The 20,354-nt window shown below is 51.0% G+C and overlaps 2 protein-coding genes across 5 annotated transcripts in view; both read right to left on the reverse strand.

Moving 5' to 3' along the window:
• The window catches only part of ATP2C2 (ATPase secretory pathway Ca2+ transporting 2), a 78,302-nt gene extending 75,578 nt beyond the window's left edge, over window positions 1-2,724 (reverse strand). For 2 of the 4 annotated variants that reach the window (XM_029202956.1, XM_029202946.1), the window contains exon 1: window positions 2,468-2,685. In XM_029202956.1, coding sequence (XP_029058789.1) covers window positions 2,468-2,566 — 99 coding nt within the window. In that variant the 5' untranslated portion in view covers window positions 2,567-2,685. Of the gene's footprint in view, window positions 1-2,467 lie in introns of all 4 variants that reach the window. The other 2 variants (XM_029202937.1, XM_029202928.1) reach the window with 2 other exon arrangements.
• WFDC1 (WAP four-disulfide core domain 1) overlaps window positions 1-20,354 on the reverse strand; it is an 81,486-nt gene that overhangs the window by 29,439 nt on the left and 31,693 nt on the right. The window lies entirely within an intron of this gene.

Genomic DNA, 20,354 nt, shown 5'->3' on the forward strand with positions numbered 1-20,354 from the left:
CTGATTCAGCCTTAGAAGCTCCTAACTCTGGGTCCTCCCCCATCCCTGTCTCAACCACCTATCCCCTGCCCAGTCACTCTGCCATTTAAGACGGTTGGATCTTAAATTAAACTTCTCTTGGGGTCTCTGCTGTCAGCCTCCCCCATGAACTCTGTTTTGGATACAACTGTATCCTTACCACCTGGCCGACATGAGAGCCTCAGCAGCCTCATCTAACACACCGGTACAATAACACAACTCAACTAGGGGTGAAGAGACACACATGTTCTCAGTAATAATTAGTATTATAACTGAGGTGACTCGGCAAAGTGGTGGGGAGGTTCAGAGCCTACCCAGGACACCCCCTGCAACAAGTGCTCATGAAAGAGAGTTACGACTATTACGGAAATGACCACGGTAAGCAAACTTTGCTTCTTTTTCAAATGTTTCTGAGAAAAAAAAAAAGAGTTCAAATTGGAGGATGTAAGTGTGAGAGCAAAGACTGTCAGCTGAGCTGGCAGGAAGCCGGTCACCTGGCCCGGCCGGTCTCCTCCCTCATCACACTCCCCATTTATCTTTATTTCAATTTCCTGGGTTTGATGAACTGCCTTTAAAGACAGGATACTTTGTTTCTCTGCCAGCCTTTGCGGCTGGCGGCCTGGGTCTCCTGTCTCGCCTCACGTCCACACTGCTAAGTCGTCACACACCCCTCGGGGTGCAACTGAGAACATCCCGACCACAGCAGGTGGGCAAGCCCCTGCCAGCGCATACCTATAGACGGGTTGAAGACCTGTCCCACTCTCGAGGGCCCCTCTGGGGGCATGAAGCCCACTTTGGTGCAGAGATCAAATTCGCCCCAGCATCTCTATTCATGATACATCATCCCCATACCTGGCACACCTGGATACTTGGCAAACCTGGACCTCCCATAAAACCTGACTGTAAGCAACTACATCAGGAGTGTTTGAAAAATACCTAGCTTGGTGCAAAAATCAAAAGATGGAAAGAAAAGAAAATAGACAAAGTAACATAGAACAGGCAACCATGTTGGCAAACTAACTTCAAACTCCTTCAACAGAATGAGTTATGTGGCATATAGGGAGAGAAATGGATGTCAGCAAAATACTGGAACTCTGCATCCAATCCGTGGTTAACATACATGTCGCTTCAGAATAATAGAGATTATCTGAGAACTGCTAGTTACACGGCACCGTGGTCTACCACCCTAGCACCAGAATTCTCATGTTAGCATCCATTTATAAAATACTAGTTTTTTAAATGCACAAATACTAAGACCCATACAACCAAAATGTTTTGACTGCTGTCAAGTTTTTCCAGCTGACCTCTTTCATTAAAAAGTAAATTTAGGGCTTTCCTGGTGGCGCAGTGGTTGAGAGTCCGCCTGCCGATGCAGGGGACACGGGTTCGTGCCCCAGTCCGGGAAGATCCCACATGCCGCGGAGTGGCTGGGCCCGTGAGCCATGGCCGCTGAGCCTGCACGTCCGGAGCCTGTGCTCCGCAACGGGAGAGGCCACAACAGTGAGAGGCCTGCGTAGCGCAAAAAAACAAAAAACAAACAAAAAAACCCAGTAAACTTAACTTGAGGTTTCCCTTCAGCCGTGGAAAGGCCACGAGCACCTCCAGAGTTCCACATCAGGAAGTTTATTTTTGAATGGCTGATTACATTTTAAAAAGTGCAGCGACCCAGAGATGCTTTTGCAGAAATTCCATGCTCTCTGCTCTTGTATCACGCACTGAGTTCTGCTTACAAGCTACGGAGAAAGTTGGGGGTCACCCGTCGACCCTGCTTCATCTCTGGGTCCTCCACATGGAAGGAAGGGCTTTTTGGGGCAGCTTTGTCAGTTTCTCTGCTGGTAAAAAGTCCCCTGGCCCTAGAATCCTGTTGGCTTATCCTAGAGGGTCCCCTGGAGGCTGCAAAGTCAACACACAAATCTGGGTGTTTTTTTTTTAAAGTGTCTCTGGAGATGTGGGAAACAAAGGTGGTAGGCATGGCCACTCTTACCTTGATTTCCACCATTATTCCTACTATTCAAGCTAAAACATTTGCACAACAGTTTTTGTTTTTTACTGCGCTCTAATCCCCCCGCCCCATTCAAGTCACTTTAAAAAATCCGGATAGCAACCTGGTGTGGAGACCGGGTAATTTAAATTTTCTGGAGTCAGAGAAACCAAAGTTAAGTTCCTAGCTGGGTCATTTGCTAGCCGCGTGTCCCTTAAGGGACATATTTCCCCTGTCTCGGCCTCAGTTTCGAGTCCGCAAAATGGGCTGGCAGGCGAGGGTTAAAAGGCGAGCGCCGGGCCCAGAACAGAAACGCGAGCTGGCGTTGCTATGAAGACACCTTCTTTCTAGAACCAGGGGGAGGCGGGCGAGCTGGAGGAACGCAGCCCGCAGCGCGCGGACGGGCTCTTGGGGTGGGACGGGGTGGGGGGTGGGGTGTCGCGTCTCACGCCCCGCGCCCGGACTCACCAAGGTTTCCAACTCGCCCCTCTCCAGCAGCTGGTACTGGTGGCCCCCGCCCGAGAAGGCGAGTTTCTTCAGAAACTTGGAGAAGCGTCCCTCGACCATGGTGAGCGGGCGGAGGCCCCTCGCCCAGCCCCCCGTTCCGCCGGCGGCCGCCCCTGCCTGAGTCCCTCGGTCCCTGCCGTGGCCGGGCCTGGCTGAGCGCGCCCAAGCCTCCCGGGCCAGGCCCACGTTACCAGGTAGCCGTCCACCTGCCCACCGCAGCTGAGGCCCCGCCCCCTAGGCGGAGCTACGCCCGCGGCGGCCCTCGCGCACCTGGCCCCGCCCCGTCCGGCTAGCCCGCCCGAAACTTTCTCGCCCTTAGGGGACGCGGCGGCCCGGGAAGGCCCGGGGGCTGCAGAGGCGCCTAGCTGTTTCCCAAACTTGCCTGATGATGAGATGCATCTGGAGCGGGGCGCGGGGGGCGGAATGGGTTGGAGATGAGCGATAAACGCTTGTTTAAAATGTAGATTTCCACACCCCTCCCTACCCTGGGCCGGGAAGCTGGAGTTTAGCAAGCACCCAGGTGATTCTCATGGGGAGCCACGTGTGGTCAACTAAGGTGTTGGGAGCACGGTTAGCGGGAGCTAAGTCAGACTCCTACAGCCGCTGCGAGGCTCGGGACCAGCCACGTGGCCTCTCTGAGCCGCGGTTCCCAGTTTGTTATTGAAGGAGGAGAAAGCTAAGACCTCACCTCGGCCCTGGGAGTGAATCTCAGGAGCTGGAGAGTTTGAGGACCCCTTTGGGCGCCACCTGGTGCTGCATGATCTCTGAGCTCTCTTTCCTCACCTGCAGAATGGGCTCCTGGCACTCACTAATCGTGGGGCTTGGGGCAGGTTTCTAAAATGTTCAGAGCCTTAGTTTACTGATCTGTAAAACGGCCACCATGATTGCACTTCCTCCCCAGTGAAGTTGAGGGGATTTGATGGACCATGTTATGTAGGAAGAGCTCAGGGCAGGGCTTGGCATAGTGTGTGGGGGGGGCATATTCGTCGTCGTCCTCGTCATCATCATCACAGGGAAGTCACTGGGCTCAAACGGCTCCCAAAGTATGTGGGTGAATGTGCAGTGTAGGCAGTTCCCAGCCTCCAAGTGGATATACTGGAATGTATAAGGGCTTTGGCTTCACGTGGGACTGGAATCCAGAACAAGACCCACCGCTTAGTAGGGAGGTGGCTTTAGAGAAGGCTGTGCCACTCTTCTGTGCCTCAGTTTTCTCATCTGTCGAGTGGGGTTACTTAAGGACTATAGGACAGGGCATGTGTACATGTCCATTAAACTGTGCTGCCCCTTTGGAGCAAAGGTTTGCCACTTACCCCACCTGCCCCCCCCAGGGGTTGGCCACCTCAGCCCCACTCAAGCTGATAGGTTCTAGAGACCCTTCCTGTTTCTCCTGCCTCATCCCCCCTTTGCAGAAACCATGCTGCTTGGTTCCAGCAAAGGCCCAGAAGTGATGGAAAGAGCAAAAGTCTGGTGTGACTCAAATTTGAATCCCAGGCCTGTTCCTTTCAGATGTGTGACCTCGGGCAACTTTCACCACCTGTTTCCACCTCGGTTTACTCACCCACAAAATGGGGATGATGCTACCTATCCGTCTGAGTGAGGGTCCCAGCAAAAAACAGATGGTGCCTCACACTGAGTGCTTTGGGGAAAGTTTGATAAACAGACTATTTGTGAGCAGGGGGTGATGTGTTGGGCAAATGCCTTTCCCTTGAAAGCCCCACCTCCGCTCCAGCTCAGAGCTGTCAAGGATTTGTGGATCATGTATGAGAATGCCCAGGGCATTCAGGAAGTAAATTCTGGGTAGTGGATATGGTGCAACACCCAGACCTGCTGGGATGAAAAAAAAAAGAAAATGGAGTGGATCACAGCAAAAGCAGTTTAACAGACCAGCTTTGTGACTGGGATGGCTGAATGGGCATCGTTAGGCTTAAGTTTGCTTAACTTTTGTCTTTGCTGCAGAGTGATCAGAAAATGTAGCCTGCACACAGGTCTACTAATTTTCCTTAATTTATTGAGACTTTGTGCCTGGTTTGTATGCAGTTTTTGGAAATATTTCAATCCCAGTAAGGCAAGTTGGTATATTCTTTGTACAAGTATTGGTAAGCTGTACTTTCTTTGTAAATTAGTTCTGTATTTATGCACTCTAACTTTATGACTCCATTGTTCGTGTCTTTACTTTTGACTAACTGATCTGACACAGGAAGAAAAGGAAGAGTTTGAAATTTCCTAGTTTAATTGCTTTCCTGTCCATTCTCCCCTTTTGCCTTCAGCCTGTTGAATTCTCGAGTCCACTCTCAAGGAATTAACTCAGACAAGACAGTTGCTGGGAAACTTTCTGAGGTTGGCCGCTCTGGGAGCCATTGATCCTGACGTTCTGGCCTGACCTTCAGAGTCAAGGGCACGACTCAGCCCAAAACATCCACCCTTTCCTGAAGGATCAGCTCTGGGCATCTTGAACAATGAGATCACACTCTTCAAGGCCCATTCACTCTCTGTATGAAAGTGGTGTCATTTCATGAACCATAAATTATCTCCCCAAAACACACCCTGTTGGGAAGCCTCAGTGCAGCCCCAGGCACCTGAAATGTATTTGATAATAAACCTCACTGGCAAATTACAAGGTTAGAATTTGAAAACATCCTTTTCAGAAGGGGTATAGAATACAAAGGATATATGTATTAGTTTTAGGACTTAGTTTGAAGTTGTCATGCCTTACCTAGACCCTCAATTCTGTTTTTTTTAATGGCTGAGCATACAAGTGATAATATAATCATTTTACAGATGAAGAAATTAGAGAAGTAAAGCCACTTTCATTCCTTCAGCAAATATTTTTAAGCACCTGCCATGTGGCCGTGGAGACCAGCCCCTGCTACAACAGACTCTATTCCCCTTGTCTTGTATCTTATCTCTTAGTGGGTGTGATAAGGTGCAAACAAAACCACCTGTAATGCAGTGTCAGGCAGTGAATGTAGTGGGTTGAGTAATGGGCCCCCCAAAAGCATTCGTCCATGTCCGAATCCCCAGAAGCTGTGTAATGTAACCTTATTTGGGAAAATAATCTTTGAAGACATAATTAAGGATCTCAAGATCATCCTGGATTAGCTGGGTGAGCCCTAAATCCAAGGACTGCTGTCCCTCTAAGAGACAGAAGAAGAGAGACACAGACACAGAGGAGAGGCTACATGAAGATGGAGGCACAGATGGGAGGGATGCGGCCACAAGCCAAGGACCACCCGGAGGCACCCAAAGCTGGAAGAGGTAAGGAAGGATCCCCCCACCCCACCCCAGAGCCTTCCAAGGGAGCATGGCTCTGCCAACACCTTGATTTCAGACTTCTCGCTTCCAGACTGTGGGAGAATTCATGTTGCTTCAAGCCACCTGGTTTGTGGTCACTTGTTGTGGCCGCCCCAGGAAACTAGCAGCGTGAGCAACGCTGTGAAGACAAGGATGCAGAGTGGGGACCAGAGAGTCACTTGAGCAGTCAGGAGAGGTGACATTCAAGCAGAGGCCTGAACGAGGTGAGAAGTGACACTTGTGGATATCTGGGGGGGGGGGGGGCAGTATTCCAAGCAGAGGGAAGGGACGGGACCAAGGCCCCAGGCGAAGGTCCCAGGCGAAAGTGTGCTTAGCTCGTGTCACCATTGTGAGACCTGCTTATGTGAAATGACTCACACATTTGTACCCAAACTCTGGCCACACTCACCCCATGCCCACACAGAGCCTTATTCCAGGCACTCTTCACGTCATGTTCTTTGTCAGTTCTTCCACAGTCATTGTTTGCTGAGTGATGGGGTAACACTGGCTGAGAACCTTCTGCAGCTGAGGGCATCTCTGGGTTTCCAAGGGGCTTGACTCCACCAGGCGAGCGAGGCCAAGCCCTGTGGAACTTGATGCCAGGTGCCAAGTGAACATGCCTTGGGACTTGCTAAATCCCGAGAGGTAAACACCTAGCACGGATGCCACCCATCCCACCTCCTGCACCTATGGCAGACATCACATGTCAATCTCAGGGATGACATTCCCCCGTTGGCTGGGACAGGCCTGGGAATCCTTCTACTTGTCAACTTTAAGTAGCTACCAACAATTCTTTAGGCCTGGCACGTGAACAAACCTGTTTACCGAAAGATTTTCAGAAGAGGAGGGAATGACCTTGGGTGGGGGCCGTTATAGAACCTTCTAGAAGGTGGTGGTATAGCCGAAGATCTCCATACGTGAAATCTATCATTTACATGAGGGTTTACTCTTGGTGTTCTGTAGTCTGTGGGTTTTGACAAATGTAGAATGTCATCTAGCTACCATTACAGTATCACATGGAAGAGCTTCACTGCCTAAAAATCCCCTGGTCTCCACGTATTCATCCCTCCCTCCCCCCAGACCCCCGGCAACCACTGATCCTTCTACTATAGTTTTGCCTTTTCCAGAATGTCATAGAGTGGGACATTTGAAAATGTAACTGTCCAATTTCTGTTGGCTTTTTGATATAGTAAAGAGTTCAGAGTTCTCAGTGCCTGCCCTTTGAAAGTTCAGAAAGCCTCAGGGTCCCCCTGTTAGGTGGTGCTGAAGGGGTGGGGCTAGTTCTCAGTTAAGTGGCTGTTAGAATGGCCCCTCTGTCAACCCCGGGTGCCTCCTATCCCAGCACTACCCCCACCTCGGCCTCCTGGCTGTTTGTCAAACTAGCTGAGCTCAGCCCACCTTTGAACTTCACAGGTCCCTCTGCCAGGTGTGTTTCCTCCAGCTCCTCACAGGACCCAAAATTCCCTCCCTTCAGGCCTAGACTTCAGTCCGGGTGTCCACTTTGTAATAACTCACGGAGCGGAACTTGCATTGTGTGTACTTTTCGGGAGGTAAATTTTGTTGCAATAAAAGATTCTGTTAAATAGAGAACAGACTTGTGGTTGCCAAGGGGGAGAGGGGGAGGGGGAGGGATGCAGTGGGAGTCTGAGGTTGGTAGGTGTAAACTATTACATTCAGAACAGATTAAAAAAAAAAAAGGTCCTATTATCTAGCACTGGGAACTATATCCAACCTCCTGGGATAAACCATACTGGAAAAGAATCTAGAAAAAAGAATGTATAGGGCTTCCCTGGTGGTGCAGTGGTTGAGAGTCTGCCTGCCGATGCAGGGGACGCGGGTTCGTGCCCCGGTCCGGGAAGATCCCACATGCCGCGGAGCGGCTGGGCCCGTGAGCCGTGGCCGCTGAGCCTGCGCGTCCGGAGCCTGTGCTCCGCAACGGGAGAGGCCACAACAGTGAGAGGCCCGCGTACCGCGAAAAAAAAAAAAAAAAAGAATGTATGTATATATATATATATATATATATATATATATATATAACTGAGCCACTTTGCTGTACAGCAGAGATTAGCACAGCATTGTAAATCATCTATACTCCAATAAAAAGAAATTCTGTTCACATTTAAAAAAGGAAGCAGATGAAAGCTGAATGAGAAACAAGACGTTTACACCATCTTAAGTGGGTCCCCACAAGATAGTTATGAATTGCAAAGGGAAACAGTCACTTTAGTTGGAGAAATCTGGCAGACCCCAGCTGGACCAAGGGATCAGGGTCACCAGGACCACCGATGGGACAAATGACATCGTGCGACTCGGATACGGTGCACCAAGGAAACACGGCTTCGCTTCAGGGGATTCCTGGCAAAGTGCTGAACGCGAGTCCCAGCGTGAGGAAGCAGCCCTCCCACTGGAGAGCAGCCTAGGAAGTAACTGGCTTGTGCCCTTCAGAAACGTCAGGAAAGGCCATGGGATGTTCCAGGGAGACCAAAGAGTCATAGTAACCAAATGCAAATGGAACCCTGGATCAGATCTGGAGCTGGGAAAAATGTCTTTACCATTTGCTATAAAGGGCGTTAGTGGGACCAGCGGTGAACTTGAGTGAGCTCTGGAGATAATGGTATTGTACTGATGTGGACTTCTGATTTGGGTCATTGTTCTCTAGTTATAGGAGAGAATGTCCCTTTTGGAAGGACATCCTGAGGTTCTTACGGGTAACGAAGGGAGGGGAAGCAAGACAGTTGGCGGGGGGAGCATGCACAAAGACTTGGGTAATCGGGAAGGATATACGCACATCTGGAAAGGTCACACAGTGTATGAGTCCACGTATAGAACATTCTTGACATGACAAAATTATACAGATGGAGGGCAGATTAGTGGCTGGCGGGGGTTAGGGATGGTGTGACTACAAAGGCAGTGAGAACGAGACCTATGTGGCGATGGAGCAGTTCTGTCTCTTGATGGAGCTGGTACTTACACCAATCTGTCCCTGAGATCCAGTGACTCGGAGACCACGCCCCCCATACCGTACCGTGTCAATTTCCTGGCTTCAGTATGGCACTGTGGTTACACAAGATGTGACATTGGGGGAGTCTAAGTGAAGGGCCTCGCTGTGTAATTTTTGTAGCTTCCTGTAAAGCTGTAATTATTTCAAAATAAAGAGTTTAAAAAGTAAGAGAAATAGCATATCCCACTCTGTCACCCTGTTCCCCTCCCCGTCCCCCCAATCCTTGCTTTGGGCCATTTGTAGCAGCCAGCCAGGACACAGAGAGACTTCTGATAACCAGCTTGGGCAGCCACGGTGGACCCGGTTTAACCAGTAGGCAAGCTGGTTCATTCATTCCACAGATATTTGAGAGCCTGCAGAGGAAGGAGGCTGCTCGGGCCGGGTGACAATACCGCCAGTGAACAGCACAGCTCCTGCGGTGCCAGGCTGTGCGCTCAGAGCTGTGCCCTCAACTTAATCCTCATAACACATGCCTGATTTGCTGTCAGCACTGCCCGCACCCACCCTTTCACAGAAGAGGGACTCTAGCAGACGATGGGGTCCTCCACCCAGATACCCTGGCATCCCTTTTTCCGTTTGTGGGCTCCCCGCTCTGACATCCAGCAGCTGCAGTGCCTGGAAACGTGCTTCCCCAGGTTTCCCTCAATGAGGACCGGCAGAAAGCCCACCCTGTGTCCCCCGAGAGGGACAACTCCAAAGCTCCCCAGGGGCCAGGCTGAACCTGGGACCCAGCCTGAAACCTTGCCCCTCCCGTTCCCTTACCAGTTTCTGCTGGAAAGACATCCTGAATAAACCATGAGTCTTGCCTCGGGCTCTGCTTCTGGGGAACCCGACCTGGGACAGAATCGGGGGCACAGAGTGGTTGAGTAACTTGGCCCCAGCCACACAGCTAAGAGGGTGAGCCAGAAGTTCTACCACTGGACTCTGAGGCCGGAACCTGCACGCCAGACCATCATGCTGCACTGCCTCCGAGGAGGGGCTCATTCCTCCCTTCACAGACCTGCTCAGACCATCCCCTACTGCCAGGCTCTTAGCTGATTGAGGGCAAATAGGATTCTCAGGCCGCTTCTCAGAAGTTCTCAGCGTACTCAGGAAGGCAGACCCAACCTCACCCATTGGATCAGTCACCGATTCAATAATCCAGCATTTAGGGGCTACGGTGTACCCGCACCATGCTGGATATTGGGAGAGAGATGAGCTAGACGTGGCCCCTGCCCTCCAGGAGCTCTGAGTCCCGAGGAGAAGGAGGAAGCCACGTGGCATGTGTCACAACGTCGCCGCGTGTGGGACCCAGTGGGGGCGCATGTCAGTCTACCCGGATGACTCAGGGAAGACTCCCAAGGAGGTGATGTAGAGCCAGGACTGTGGAATACAGAGGAGGCAGGCTGGGGGAGGAGGGTGGAAACAGACAGTCTAGAAGAGGGGCAGTTGCATAATATCCGTGGCTCCTGGTTCGGGCTGAAAGGAGGACATGTAATCACAGCCAGCGTGCTGTTGGCTGGGTGGGGGGTGGCGCGTTCCCACGGAGGTGGCCCCGTATCCCACCCTCCCGTGGGAAGCCCTTAGTGTGGGGTGCAGGCTCCACTACTTTGGGACCCTGGGCCACGTGTGTCCCCCTCTCTCATCTCTAAAAGGGGAAAATGGTTCACACCTGGCAGGTGGTTATGGAGGAATTATCTGGTGCTGAGTGAGCCTGACTGGGATCAGTAGGGCTGCCAAGTGGGCTTGGACAGGTCGTGCAGAGGTCCTGGGGGCACCAGTCACACCCCTGTAGATTTGAAGAGGCTAGTGGCAGAGGACAGGTGCCCTTTTTGAGCCCCTTACGAAGCTGTCGTAAGGACCAGCAGTGGCGCTGTCCACAGGGGCTGTTACCGCAGGTGGGGTCCCGCCCTGAGAACTGCCTGGGGAGGGGGCTTTGGTACCCACACACGATCCCCACAGCCGACAGCAGTTCATCGGAGCCCAGAGCATCACGCTCCTCCTTGGGTCTTTGGGTCAAGCTGGGCAGTGGACAGAGCATGGGGCACGGGAAGAGGGGAGGATTTCAGTGCATAGAAGGGTTGGCACAGAGACTTAGGGAAAGCAATTCACATGACCAATTTCCACTCTACGATGGACTTCCGGGAGCCCTGGACAAATGGCCCTGCTTTCTGAACCTCATTTCTTACAAGTTAGAACAGGAGAAGAATGCCCACCGTCATGCCGGTCAAGTAAGACCGAATTCTCAGCCACACCCCTGCACCCATGAAACCGCACCTTCCCGAGGTTACTGTATCAATCTCTATGTTTTGTTAAGGTTTGAAATACTTCATACACTTATTTTAACTTTTTAAAAAATTCTATTTACTCTTCAGAGCCTGGCGAGCATCATGGGATAGGATAACTTACCAAAACAAACAAACAAACCAATGAAAACCAACAACAGAAAAGCTTTTCTCCCTTGATGAACTGTCCACTTTTTTCCCAGCATTGAACTTTTGGTCTCAGCTGTCAGGAACCTCCGTGCTGTTTAGTGCTCAGTTAACGCTAAGCTTCACGTGGCTGTATCAGTTAGCAACCTGCCGTCTGCGAGCACCAGAAACTGACTGGTTATTTTAAACAGAAAGGGAATTTGGCGGAAGGATGTCAGGTCTGCCAAGGCTATGCAAGGGGAGGGAGAGAGACCCGTCCTTCACAAGTTCCCCAGTGGGTGTGGGATGGGCTCCCGGGCCACCCACCTATCCATCCAGCAGAGAGTTGCTGAGTGGGAGGAGGTGGGGGCGGGGCAGTGGTGGTGGGAGAAACTGTCAGGTAAAGGCTACAGGTGTTCTCTGTAACCAGGTGTTTTAGGGTAAACACCTCCTCCCACTTCATGAGAGTTTTTCTCAGTGTCTTGCTTTGGGTTCTCCCAAACCCAAAGATCTGAACGCATGTTGTCTGAGAGGTGACCCCAGGAAACGCTGGCAGAGGGGAATGAGGCAGGGCTGGGAAGGGGGGCATCTGGTCCTCCCTGATGGGGGCTGAGCGTGTTCCTGCAGTTGAAAGAGAGCCCTCGATGGGGAGTCAGGTGTTCGCGGGAAGCAGCTTTCTGCAGAGGAGGGGATGCTGAGGGTCAGGGGGCTGGAGACACTGCCATGTCTGCTACCCTGGGCTTTATATGTACACTGCAAACATTTTCACACCCCATATTCTATGTGTTGGTAAGTCTGCTCTGTCCCGCTCCTTTGCATAATATAAATTATGAGCTACACAGACCTTTCTTTTCCCTTCGTGCCAATCGCTGTGCTGCTGGTGAAAGAAATGTCAGCAAGATCAGGAAAAGAAAACATTTTGTCTTCAACAGCTCTGGAGAATGAGATCCTATTCTACCCCACGGAATCGTCCTTGCAACTGTTACGATTTTTACCTGGTTGAATGCAAATGAAACAGTCTTAGAGGACCACAGAACACAAAGGTACTGCTTAATGAATGCTTACCAGGTGAACCCCCTGGGAACCACCAGCCGGGCTCCGCCATGTGCCCCCTCCAACGACAACCACTGCCCTCCCCACAGATGTACCCATTCTCCTGACTTACGGTCATATGTTCATCACTTCCTATGTCCTGTACAGTTCTTTAACCAACACGTTTCCCATCTGCATTTGTTTCCTAGGGCTGCTATGACAGACAGTCACAAACTTAGTGGCAACACAAATAGTTTCTCTTAGGGTTCTCTTACAGGTCAGATGTCTGAAACAGTCCTACCGAACTAAACTCAAAGTGTCTGCAGGGCTGCATTCCTTCTGGAGGTGCTGGGGAGAATCCATTCTCTTATCTTTTCCAGCTTCTAGAAGCCACCCACATTCCTTGGCTAATGACCCCTCTCTCCATCTTCAAAACCAGCAACGCTGGTTGGGTGTTTCTCATGCTGCTTCACCCTGCTTTCAACCCCTCTGCCACCCTCTTATAAGGACCTTGTCATCACACTGGGCCCACCTGGACCATCCAGGATCATCTCCCATCTCAAGATCCTCAGCTCAGTTACACACCTGCAAAGGCCCTTTTGCCAGGTCAGGTCATATATTTACAGGTTCTGGGGCTTAGGACGTGGATACATTTGAGAGGTCATTATTCTGCCCACAGCTCCATCCATCTTTTTCCCCTCCACCCCTTACATTTTATCTGTTGAGACACCCTTGGCCGTCTGACCTGTAGCATTCCCCACAGTCTGGATTTTGCTGGTTGCACACTCCAGGTGCAGTGCTGCATGGCCCTCCGTCCTGGGAATTTCGTGCAAACTGGCAGTGGGATCCAGAGGCTGGATCGGGCTCAGGCTCCATTCCCTTGGTCTTGTGTGTTTCCATCAAGAGGCTCCTTGTGGCCGGTGGTCTCTTTTTGTCATGTCAGTATCACTGATGTTCAAAGTCCGGAACCACTCATTCCCTGGGGATTGCAAAACTGTGATATTCCAATCCTATCAATTGCCTTTGTTTGTTTGTTTTGCGGTATGCAGCCTCTCCCGTTGTGGAGCACAGGCTCCAGACGCGCAGGCTCAGGGGCCATGGTTCACGGACCCAGCCGCCCCGTGACATGTGGGATCCTCCCGGACCGGGGCACGAACCCGCGTCCCCTGCATCGGCAGGCGGACTCCCAACCACTGCGCCACCAGGGAAGCCCTCAGTTGCTTTTAATGTATTAGTTGGGATACTTTCATCAGGAGACGCTTCCTCTCATCTGTATATAGTTTGTTACCAATGGAAACAGGAAGGCAGAATCACTGCTTCATTCCCTCCCTTGACCGGTTTCAAGATAACAAGCCAGTTCCTATCAATCTCAGGAGATCCACTAGTTTTTAGAAACATTTTTGTGAACTCATGAATGTAAACGTAGATGGGTTTCAATCCAGTGCAATGTTATCCTTCCTGAAGCTCCCATGGTCACGTCTTTGACCACGGGGAGCCTTTTCAAGCTGGCTTCAGAGTTCTTTTAGCATATTCCCCGGAGTCTCTCTTTGACAGTTCCCTTGCCATTTGGGAAAACAAAATATTCCAGCCTTCTCTTGTACATTTCCAGTCCTGGAATCAGCTATGTCTCTGAGAAACCCTGCTTTTTAAATTTTCCAAAAAATGGGAAATGGCATTTCAAGACCACAATCTGTGTGTCAGGCTACAGAGGTGACCACTTTTTCTGGGACTTTTAAGGGGGCAGGGTTGGCTAATGTAAGTGTATTTTCAAAATGAAACACCTCCGGAGTTCACACTGTGACCCTCTCCCACGTCTACAGGTGGACGGTGGGCTCATGTCATGACTTATCCTGATCACATTATTTGATTGGCAGCTCTATCCCCTCAAAGGTTAAAACCTATGACTCTTCTCTCACATGCCTGCAGGTAAAAGAAACAAGGTTTCTATCCCTCTGTTAGATTTTTCATTTAAACCAAGGGTTTGAGAGACTGCGTCCTATTTAAATGAACAATGCTTAACTGAAGTTGCAGAGCCTTGGGGACAACCAAATCTGGGACAATTGCCTCATCGGTGTTAGCTCGGAACCTGGCCGTGACCCCCTGCACCCCCAGCCTGCCTGGTGTCCAGGGCTCTCCATGCTCCTCGACTGTTCCTGCCTCCTGTCTCCCCACTGGGGCCCTGGGGGAGAGGAGCCTTCCTGAGGCTCCCAGATGCATCACAGCTCTTGCAGCACAGAGGCCCCCCTCCCACCTTCCCCCCGAGGCTCTGGGGAACCCATCGCCCTGGGCAACCGTGAGCTCCTCCCTTACCATCTCTGGCCACGGCAGTGTCTTGTAGTCTCCCTGCCTCAGGGGCACTCCCTGCTCTTCCCAGCAGCCCCCAAATCTCCTTCCCGTTCTCTCCCGGGATGCGCCCCCACCCCAGCCCTGCCTGTGAGAAGCAGGCTCCCGTTGACGCGTTTCGAGCTCACTCGCAAGCATCCTACGATGGTGTGTAGGTTAGACTATACTTCCCTTGGCTCTGCCAGCCCTGTTTGGTCAGAACAGCTAGTCCTTCCGTAAAACCCGCTGTGCACCAGGAACCATTCTAAGCACTTAACTAGTTTCTCCGCACAGCCGGACTAGGAGGCTGGTGCTGTCATCCACGTATTTTATGGAGGAGGAAACACTGGCTCAGGGACACCTCGGGAGTGGGAGGGCTCACCCACTGACTGCTGGGCTCCTGAGTCGGCTGGAAGGCAATGCTGCTTAAGACCAACCCCTCAGCATCCTTTGGGGAAGGAGCCAGAAGCTACATAAATAAGAAATCAACAATGCAAGAAGGGAAACACCTCCCTGGGCCGTCACCCTCCTCGGGAGCAGCAGTTCTGGAGTTCCAGATGGCATCAGAGTCACCAGGAGGGCATGCTGAAATACAGACTGCCGGGACTGACAAGGGCTTAACCTCCAAAATATATAGACAGCTCATACAACTCAACAACAACAAAACAAACAACCCAATCGAAAAATGGGCAGAAGACCTAAACAGAAGACATACAGGTGGCCAACAGGCACATGAAAAGATGCTCAACATCACTAATTATTAGAGAAATGCAAATCAAAACTACAATGAAGTGTCACCTCACACTAGTCAGAGTGGCCATCACCAAAAAGTCTACAAATAACAAATGCTGGAGAGGGTGTGGAGAAAAGGGAACCCTCCTACACTGCTGGTGGGAATGTTAGCTGGTGCAGCCACTATGGAGAACAGTACGGAGGTTCCTTAAAAACTGAAAATAGAGCTACCATATGATCATATGATCCAGCAATCCCACTCCTGGGCATATGTCCAGAGAAAACTATAATTCAAAAAGATACACGCACCCCTATGTTCATAGCAGCACTATTCACAATAGCCAAGATGTGGAAACAAATGGGATGTCCATTGACAGATGAATGGATAAAGAAGATGTGGTGTATGTATACAGTGGAACACTGCTCAGCCATAAAAAAGAATGAAATCATGCCATTTGCAGCAACATGGATGGACCTAGAGATTATCATACTAAGTGAAGTCAGTCAGACAGAGAAAGACAGACACCATATGATGTCACTTATATGTGGAATCTAAAATATGATACAGATGAACTTATCTACAAAACAGAAACAGACTCACAGACGTAGCGAATAGACTTATGGCTGCCAAGGGGGAGTAGGGTGGAGGAGGGTGGCATTGGGAGTTTGGGATTAGCGGATGCAAACTAGTATATATAGGATGGATAAACAACAAGGTCCTACTGTAGAGCACAGGGAACCATATTCAATATCCTGTGATAAAGCATAACGGAAAAGAATATTGAAAAATAATGTATATATCTACATATATATGTATGTATGACTGAATCACTTTGCTGTACAGCAGAAAGTAACACAACATTGTAAATCAACTATGCTTCCAATAAGAAATAATAAAATTAAAAGAAAAAAACCACACACAGACTGCTGGGCCCAACCCCAGAGTCCCTCACTCGTTAGGGCTGGGGTGGCCTGAGAACCTGCATTTCTAATGAGTTCCCTGGTGATGCTGATGCTGCGGGTCTGAGGACCCCCCTTTGGAAACTGCTGCTCTAGTGAACTGGCCTGCCGTGGAAGAGCAGGACTTGGCTGGGACCGTGCTCCCTCCCAGGGCACGTGGTGTGGTGGTTCCATTTTGAACTTTCCCGTCCAGGTGGTCCTGTGATAATGACCTTATGGTTATGTTAAACAACATACTCACTCATCTGTTAGAGATGCAGTCTGAAGCATTCACAGGTGATGTATATGATGTCTGGGATTTACTTTAAAATACTGCAGACTCTACCTCTGCGAAAAGTTGAGGGTCTACATGAAGCAATGGTAGCTGGCTGATGGGTCCAAAGAGGTTCCTTCTACCACTTTCTACGCCTTGTTTATATTTGAAAGTGTTAATAATAAGCCTTTTGATTTCAGGTAGGAAGAAATCTCGGGCTCCCCACTTAGTAACTGTTTGATCTTGAGCTAGAAACTTGCAACATCTGAGCCTTGATTCTTTCTGTTTTCAATGCAGGTGGTGGCATCTTCCCAACCTGGATGTCGAGGACACAATGCATGTTAGATGTTAGCACTCACCTTGGCATATAACCCATGAGACTTTAGTCCCCTCAATATACTCTGCTCTCGCGCATTCTCCAGCCTGGCCTGGCCAGGGCAGCGCCTAATGGGCAGGGGATCGCCCATGTCAAGGCACCTGTTCAACAAGTTCCTGGGCTGAGCGTGGAACTTGCCAGAAGCCTGCCCACTTGGGATCAGGCGGTGTGGATGTGGAATGTGGGGTGGGGAGGCCACGCGTGTGTTCCCAGGATGTGAGGCTTCTGGGCGGTCACAGACAGGACGGCCTCCCCACAGTGTGGCTTAGACCTGCCAGGGGTTTCTTTAGGGAGCCACCGGGTCTGAGGCAGGAAAGCCCTGGCATGCAGTTCAAAGGTGGTTCCAGGGGCTTCCATGGGGCCTTCAGCTTGCCAGACCATCTCAATCAAGGCGTGTTTTGGTTGGTGTTCTGTATTGGTTTGGTTTTGGTTTGGTTTTGATTGCAAAAAAAAAACAACAACAACCCATTTGCACTAGCCCAGGGCAAAGTCAGGGGCAGCCGGCGACTGGGAACCACTGAGCTGTTTCCCTGAACCTCAGTACAGGAAGGGGACGGTGGCCAAGTCTCATATCAGTTGGAAGCAAGTCCTGGAAAGCGATCAAGAACCTGCTGGCTTCTCTCTCTCTCTCTCCCCTTTCCGTCCGTCTTCCTCGTGGACAAGGCAGGAGGTGGCCTCCGCACAGCCCCGAGTCCCACCCCCCTGTCCATACCACTAGCAGAGCCAGCTGGCGCGTGCCCAGCATTTTGTGTGTGCCAGGTGTCGGGCAGAAAGCTTCACCACCAGGATTTCCTGTAATCCCACAGCAGCCATGCAGGGAGGTGCTGCTTTCATCCTTCCGACTTCCAAAGAAGGAACTGAAGCATCAAGGGGTTGGAGAAGTTACCTGAGGCCACGCTGTTGAGAGGAGGCTCCTGAGCTAGGCTCCTAGTCACGGCCATGCTACCTCCCGGCGTCAAAAAGACTCAAGAGCATTGTGGGGGAGGAATCTGACAGGCTTAGCTGGAGTCACGTGACCTGTTTCTCCACCGATCAGGTGTGGCCAAGGAGGCTGGTCTCAGAGCATCAACATGGCAACCCCCAGGCCAAACATTAGAGAACCGTTGTCAGGTGGGGCAGTGATCCTGGCACCTGATCTCACTTCCGTTCCTTTCTTCCTTCCTGAGTAGCCTTCCACGGACACAGATCCCTGCTGCATTTGTCTTCCCACTTATGGAGTTAGATGAGGCCTGAGTTCAAATCCTGCCTCTGCCATTTTCTTGATGGTCTGCTCTTGGGCAAATGACTTCACCTCTCTGAACCTCAGTGTTTTCATCTGTAAACGCAGATCGTAAGACCGGCCTTCTTGGGGAGAAGCAAACAAGATCATAACCCAGGTAAAACCTTCAGTGGCTTCCCATTGTTTTCACGGTCAAGTTCAAACTCAAGACGTGAACTGGCTGGCACCTGCTTAACTTTCTAGCCCGCATCCTCCCAGTCCCAGAGTGCCCCCCTTCTCCAGCCATGCCCAGCTGTGCCTCTGCACACACCGTTCCCTCTGCCTGGAATGCCTTTCCTCTTCTCCCCCAGTCTAAGTTAGTTAACTTGCTCCTGAGTGGGTTGAATTGTGTCCCCCCAAAAAGTTGTGTCCACATCCGAACTCCAGAACCTGTGTATGTGACCTTATTAAGGATTTGAGATGAGATGGTCTTGGGTTTAGGGTGGGTCCTAAATCCAATAAGTGTCCTTACAAACCAAAGGAGAGGGAAATCCGGGACACACAGACACAGAGGGGAAGGCCATGGGATGATGAAGACAGATTGCAGTGATGGGTCTGTAAGAAGAGGAATGGCACGGGTTACTGGCCACCCCCAGAAACTGGACAGGGGCATGGGACAGCCTCTGGAAGGAGCCAACCCTACTGACACCCTGACATGGACCTCTGGTCTCCAGAGCTGGGAGAGGCTACATTTCTGTTGTTTATGGTAATGTGTATGGTAGTTACAGAAAACTTTTACTGGTGAACTTAGCTCAGAAGCCCCTCCTCTGGGAAGCCCTCCCTGACCTCTCAGCCCGCACAGATGCCCAGAGCCTACATAAGCTTTATCCTAGCCCTTTCCACCGTGCCTGTGATCACCCACACACCAGTGTCTCCCCCTCCACCCTCTTCCAGAGGAATCCACACTCCACTGACCTCCAAGCTGTGGACAACAGATGATACTCTGATGGTGGAATTTCAGGCAGCAGCCTACAGGCGCCCACAGGGAGAAATCTGTCTGGAGCTGGGTGCCACCACCGTCTCACCTGAGGGCCTGCTCGCCTCTTCCCAGGTGGAAGCATGCAGAGGCCTTCCCTGGGGTCATAAGATAAAGTCTGTCCGGCACCATGTCCCCTGGAAGGGCGCCCCGCTGCCTTCCCTTGACACTGCCTTGCTGATCTCTGTGAGATGGTCTACAGAAAGATCTGGGCTCCGGAAGACAGTTAATCCTGGCAACTCTGGTGGAAACTGGCCCCAGGGAAGACTGTGGCTATGTCAGCCGGCCCAAGGGACAGAGAGACTGTTTAATTAAGTTTGTTCTTATGGAAAAGCTGCCCCTGTGGCTGAGGTGTCTGTCCTCAGCCAAGGGCCCCCAGGGTCCAGCTGCTTTTCAGGTGCCTTGGAGCAGGCAGGGCTGACTTGCCCAACTGTTTCCTGGGGCCCTGCTTACCCTCTGGAGGGATGCAGCTCTCTCAGAGGCTGGGCATCCCCCCCGCAACTCAGCTCCCCACAGCTGCGGGACGGTCCCCAGACAGCCAAAGACGTGGCCATGGTCTCTGTGGTCTCTTCAATATGGGAGGCTTTGTGTGTGTGGCAAGAGAGAAAACTCCAGACTGGGGATTCGGGGGAGTGGGGTCGGCCTCTTGCACTTCCTGGGAGAGTCGGAAAATGGGCAGTTCCAAGCTAGGTGACCCTGGGTGAATTGCTTCTCCCCTCCCAGGCTCCTCTGTGGAACCAGAGAAAACCCACATGCTCTGTGGATGGTGCCATGCCAACTTCCTGGTGGCAGTACTGCGCTGTAGTTACACAAGGTGTTACCATGGAGGTGGGCCTCTCTGGACTTTTCCTCACATGTTCTGTGAATTTACTATTATTTTAAATTTAAATTTTTGGGGGGGGTGCCACGCTGCGTGGCACGCAGGATCTTAGTTCTCCAACCTGGGATCGAACCCACGCCCCCTGCAATGGAAGCGCAGAGTCTTAACCGCTGGACCGCCAGGGAAGTCCCTTAAAAATGTTTTAAAATTATTTTCAGAAAAGAAAAATAGAAACAGGTAGATGACCATAGTATGAAATAGAATCTGACTTCAACAACTAATGGCAAAAAAAAAAAAAAAAAAAGAGCAGGCGCATTCTTTCCTTCATCCAAAACTCAATACCTAGGTGTGTTATTTTTTTCTTTTTAATTAATTAATTTTATTTTTGGCCGTGTTGGGTCTTCGTTGCTGCATGCGGGCTTTCTCTAGTTGCGGAG

Source organism: Monodon monoceros, unplaced genomic scaffold, assembly GCF_005190385.1.
Source record: "Monodon monoceros isolate NGI ecotype Baffin Bay Population unplaced genomic scaffold, NGI_Narwhal_1 Super_Scaffold_10, whole genome shotgun sequence".
In the NCBI taxonomy this organism is placed as follows: Eukaryota; Metazoa; Chordata; class Mammalia; order Artiodactyla; family Monodontidae; genus Monodon; species Monodon monoceros.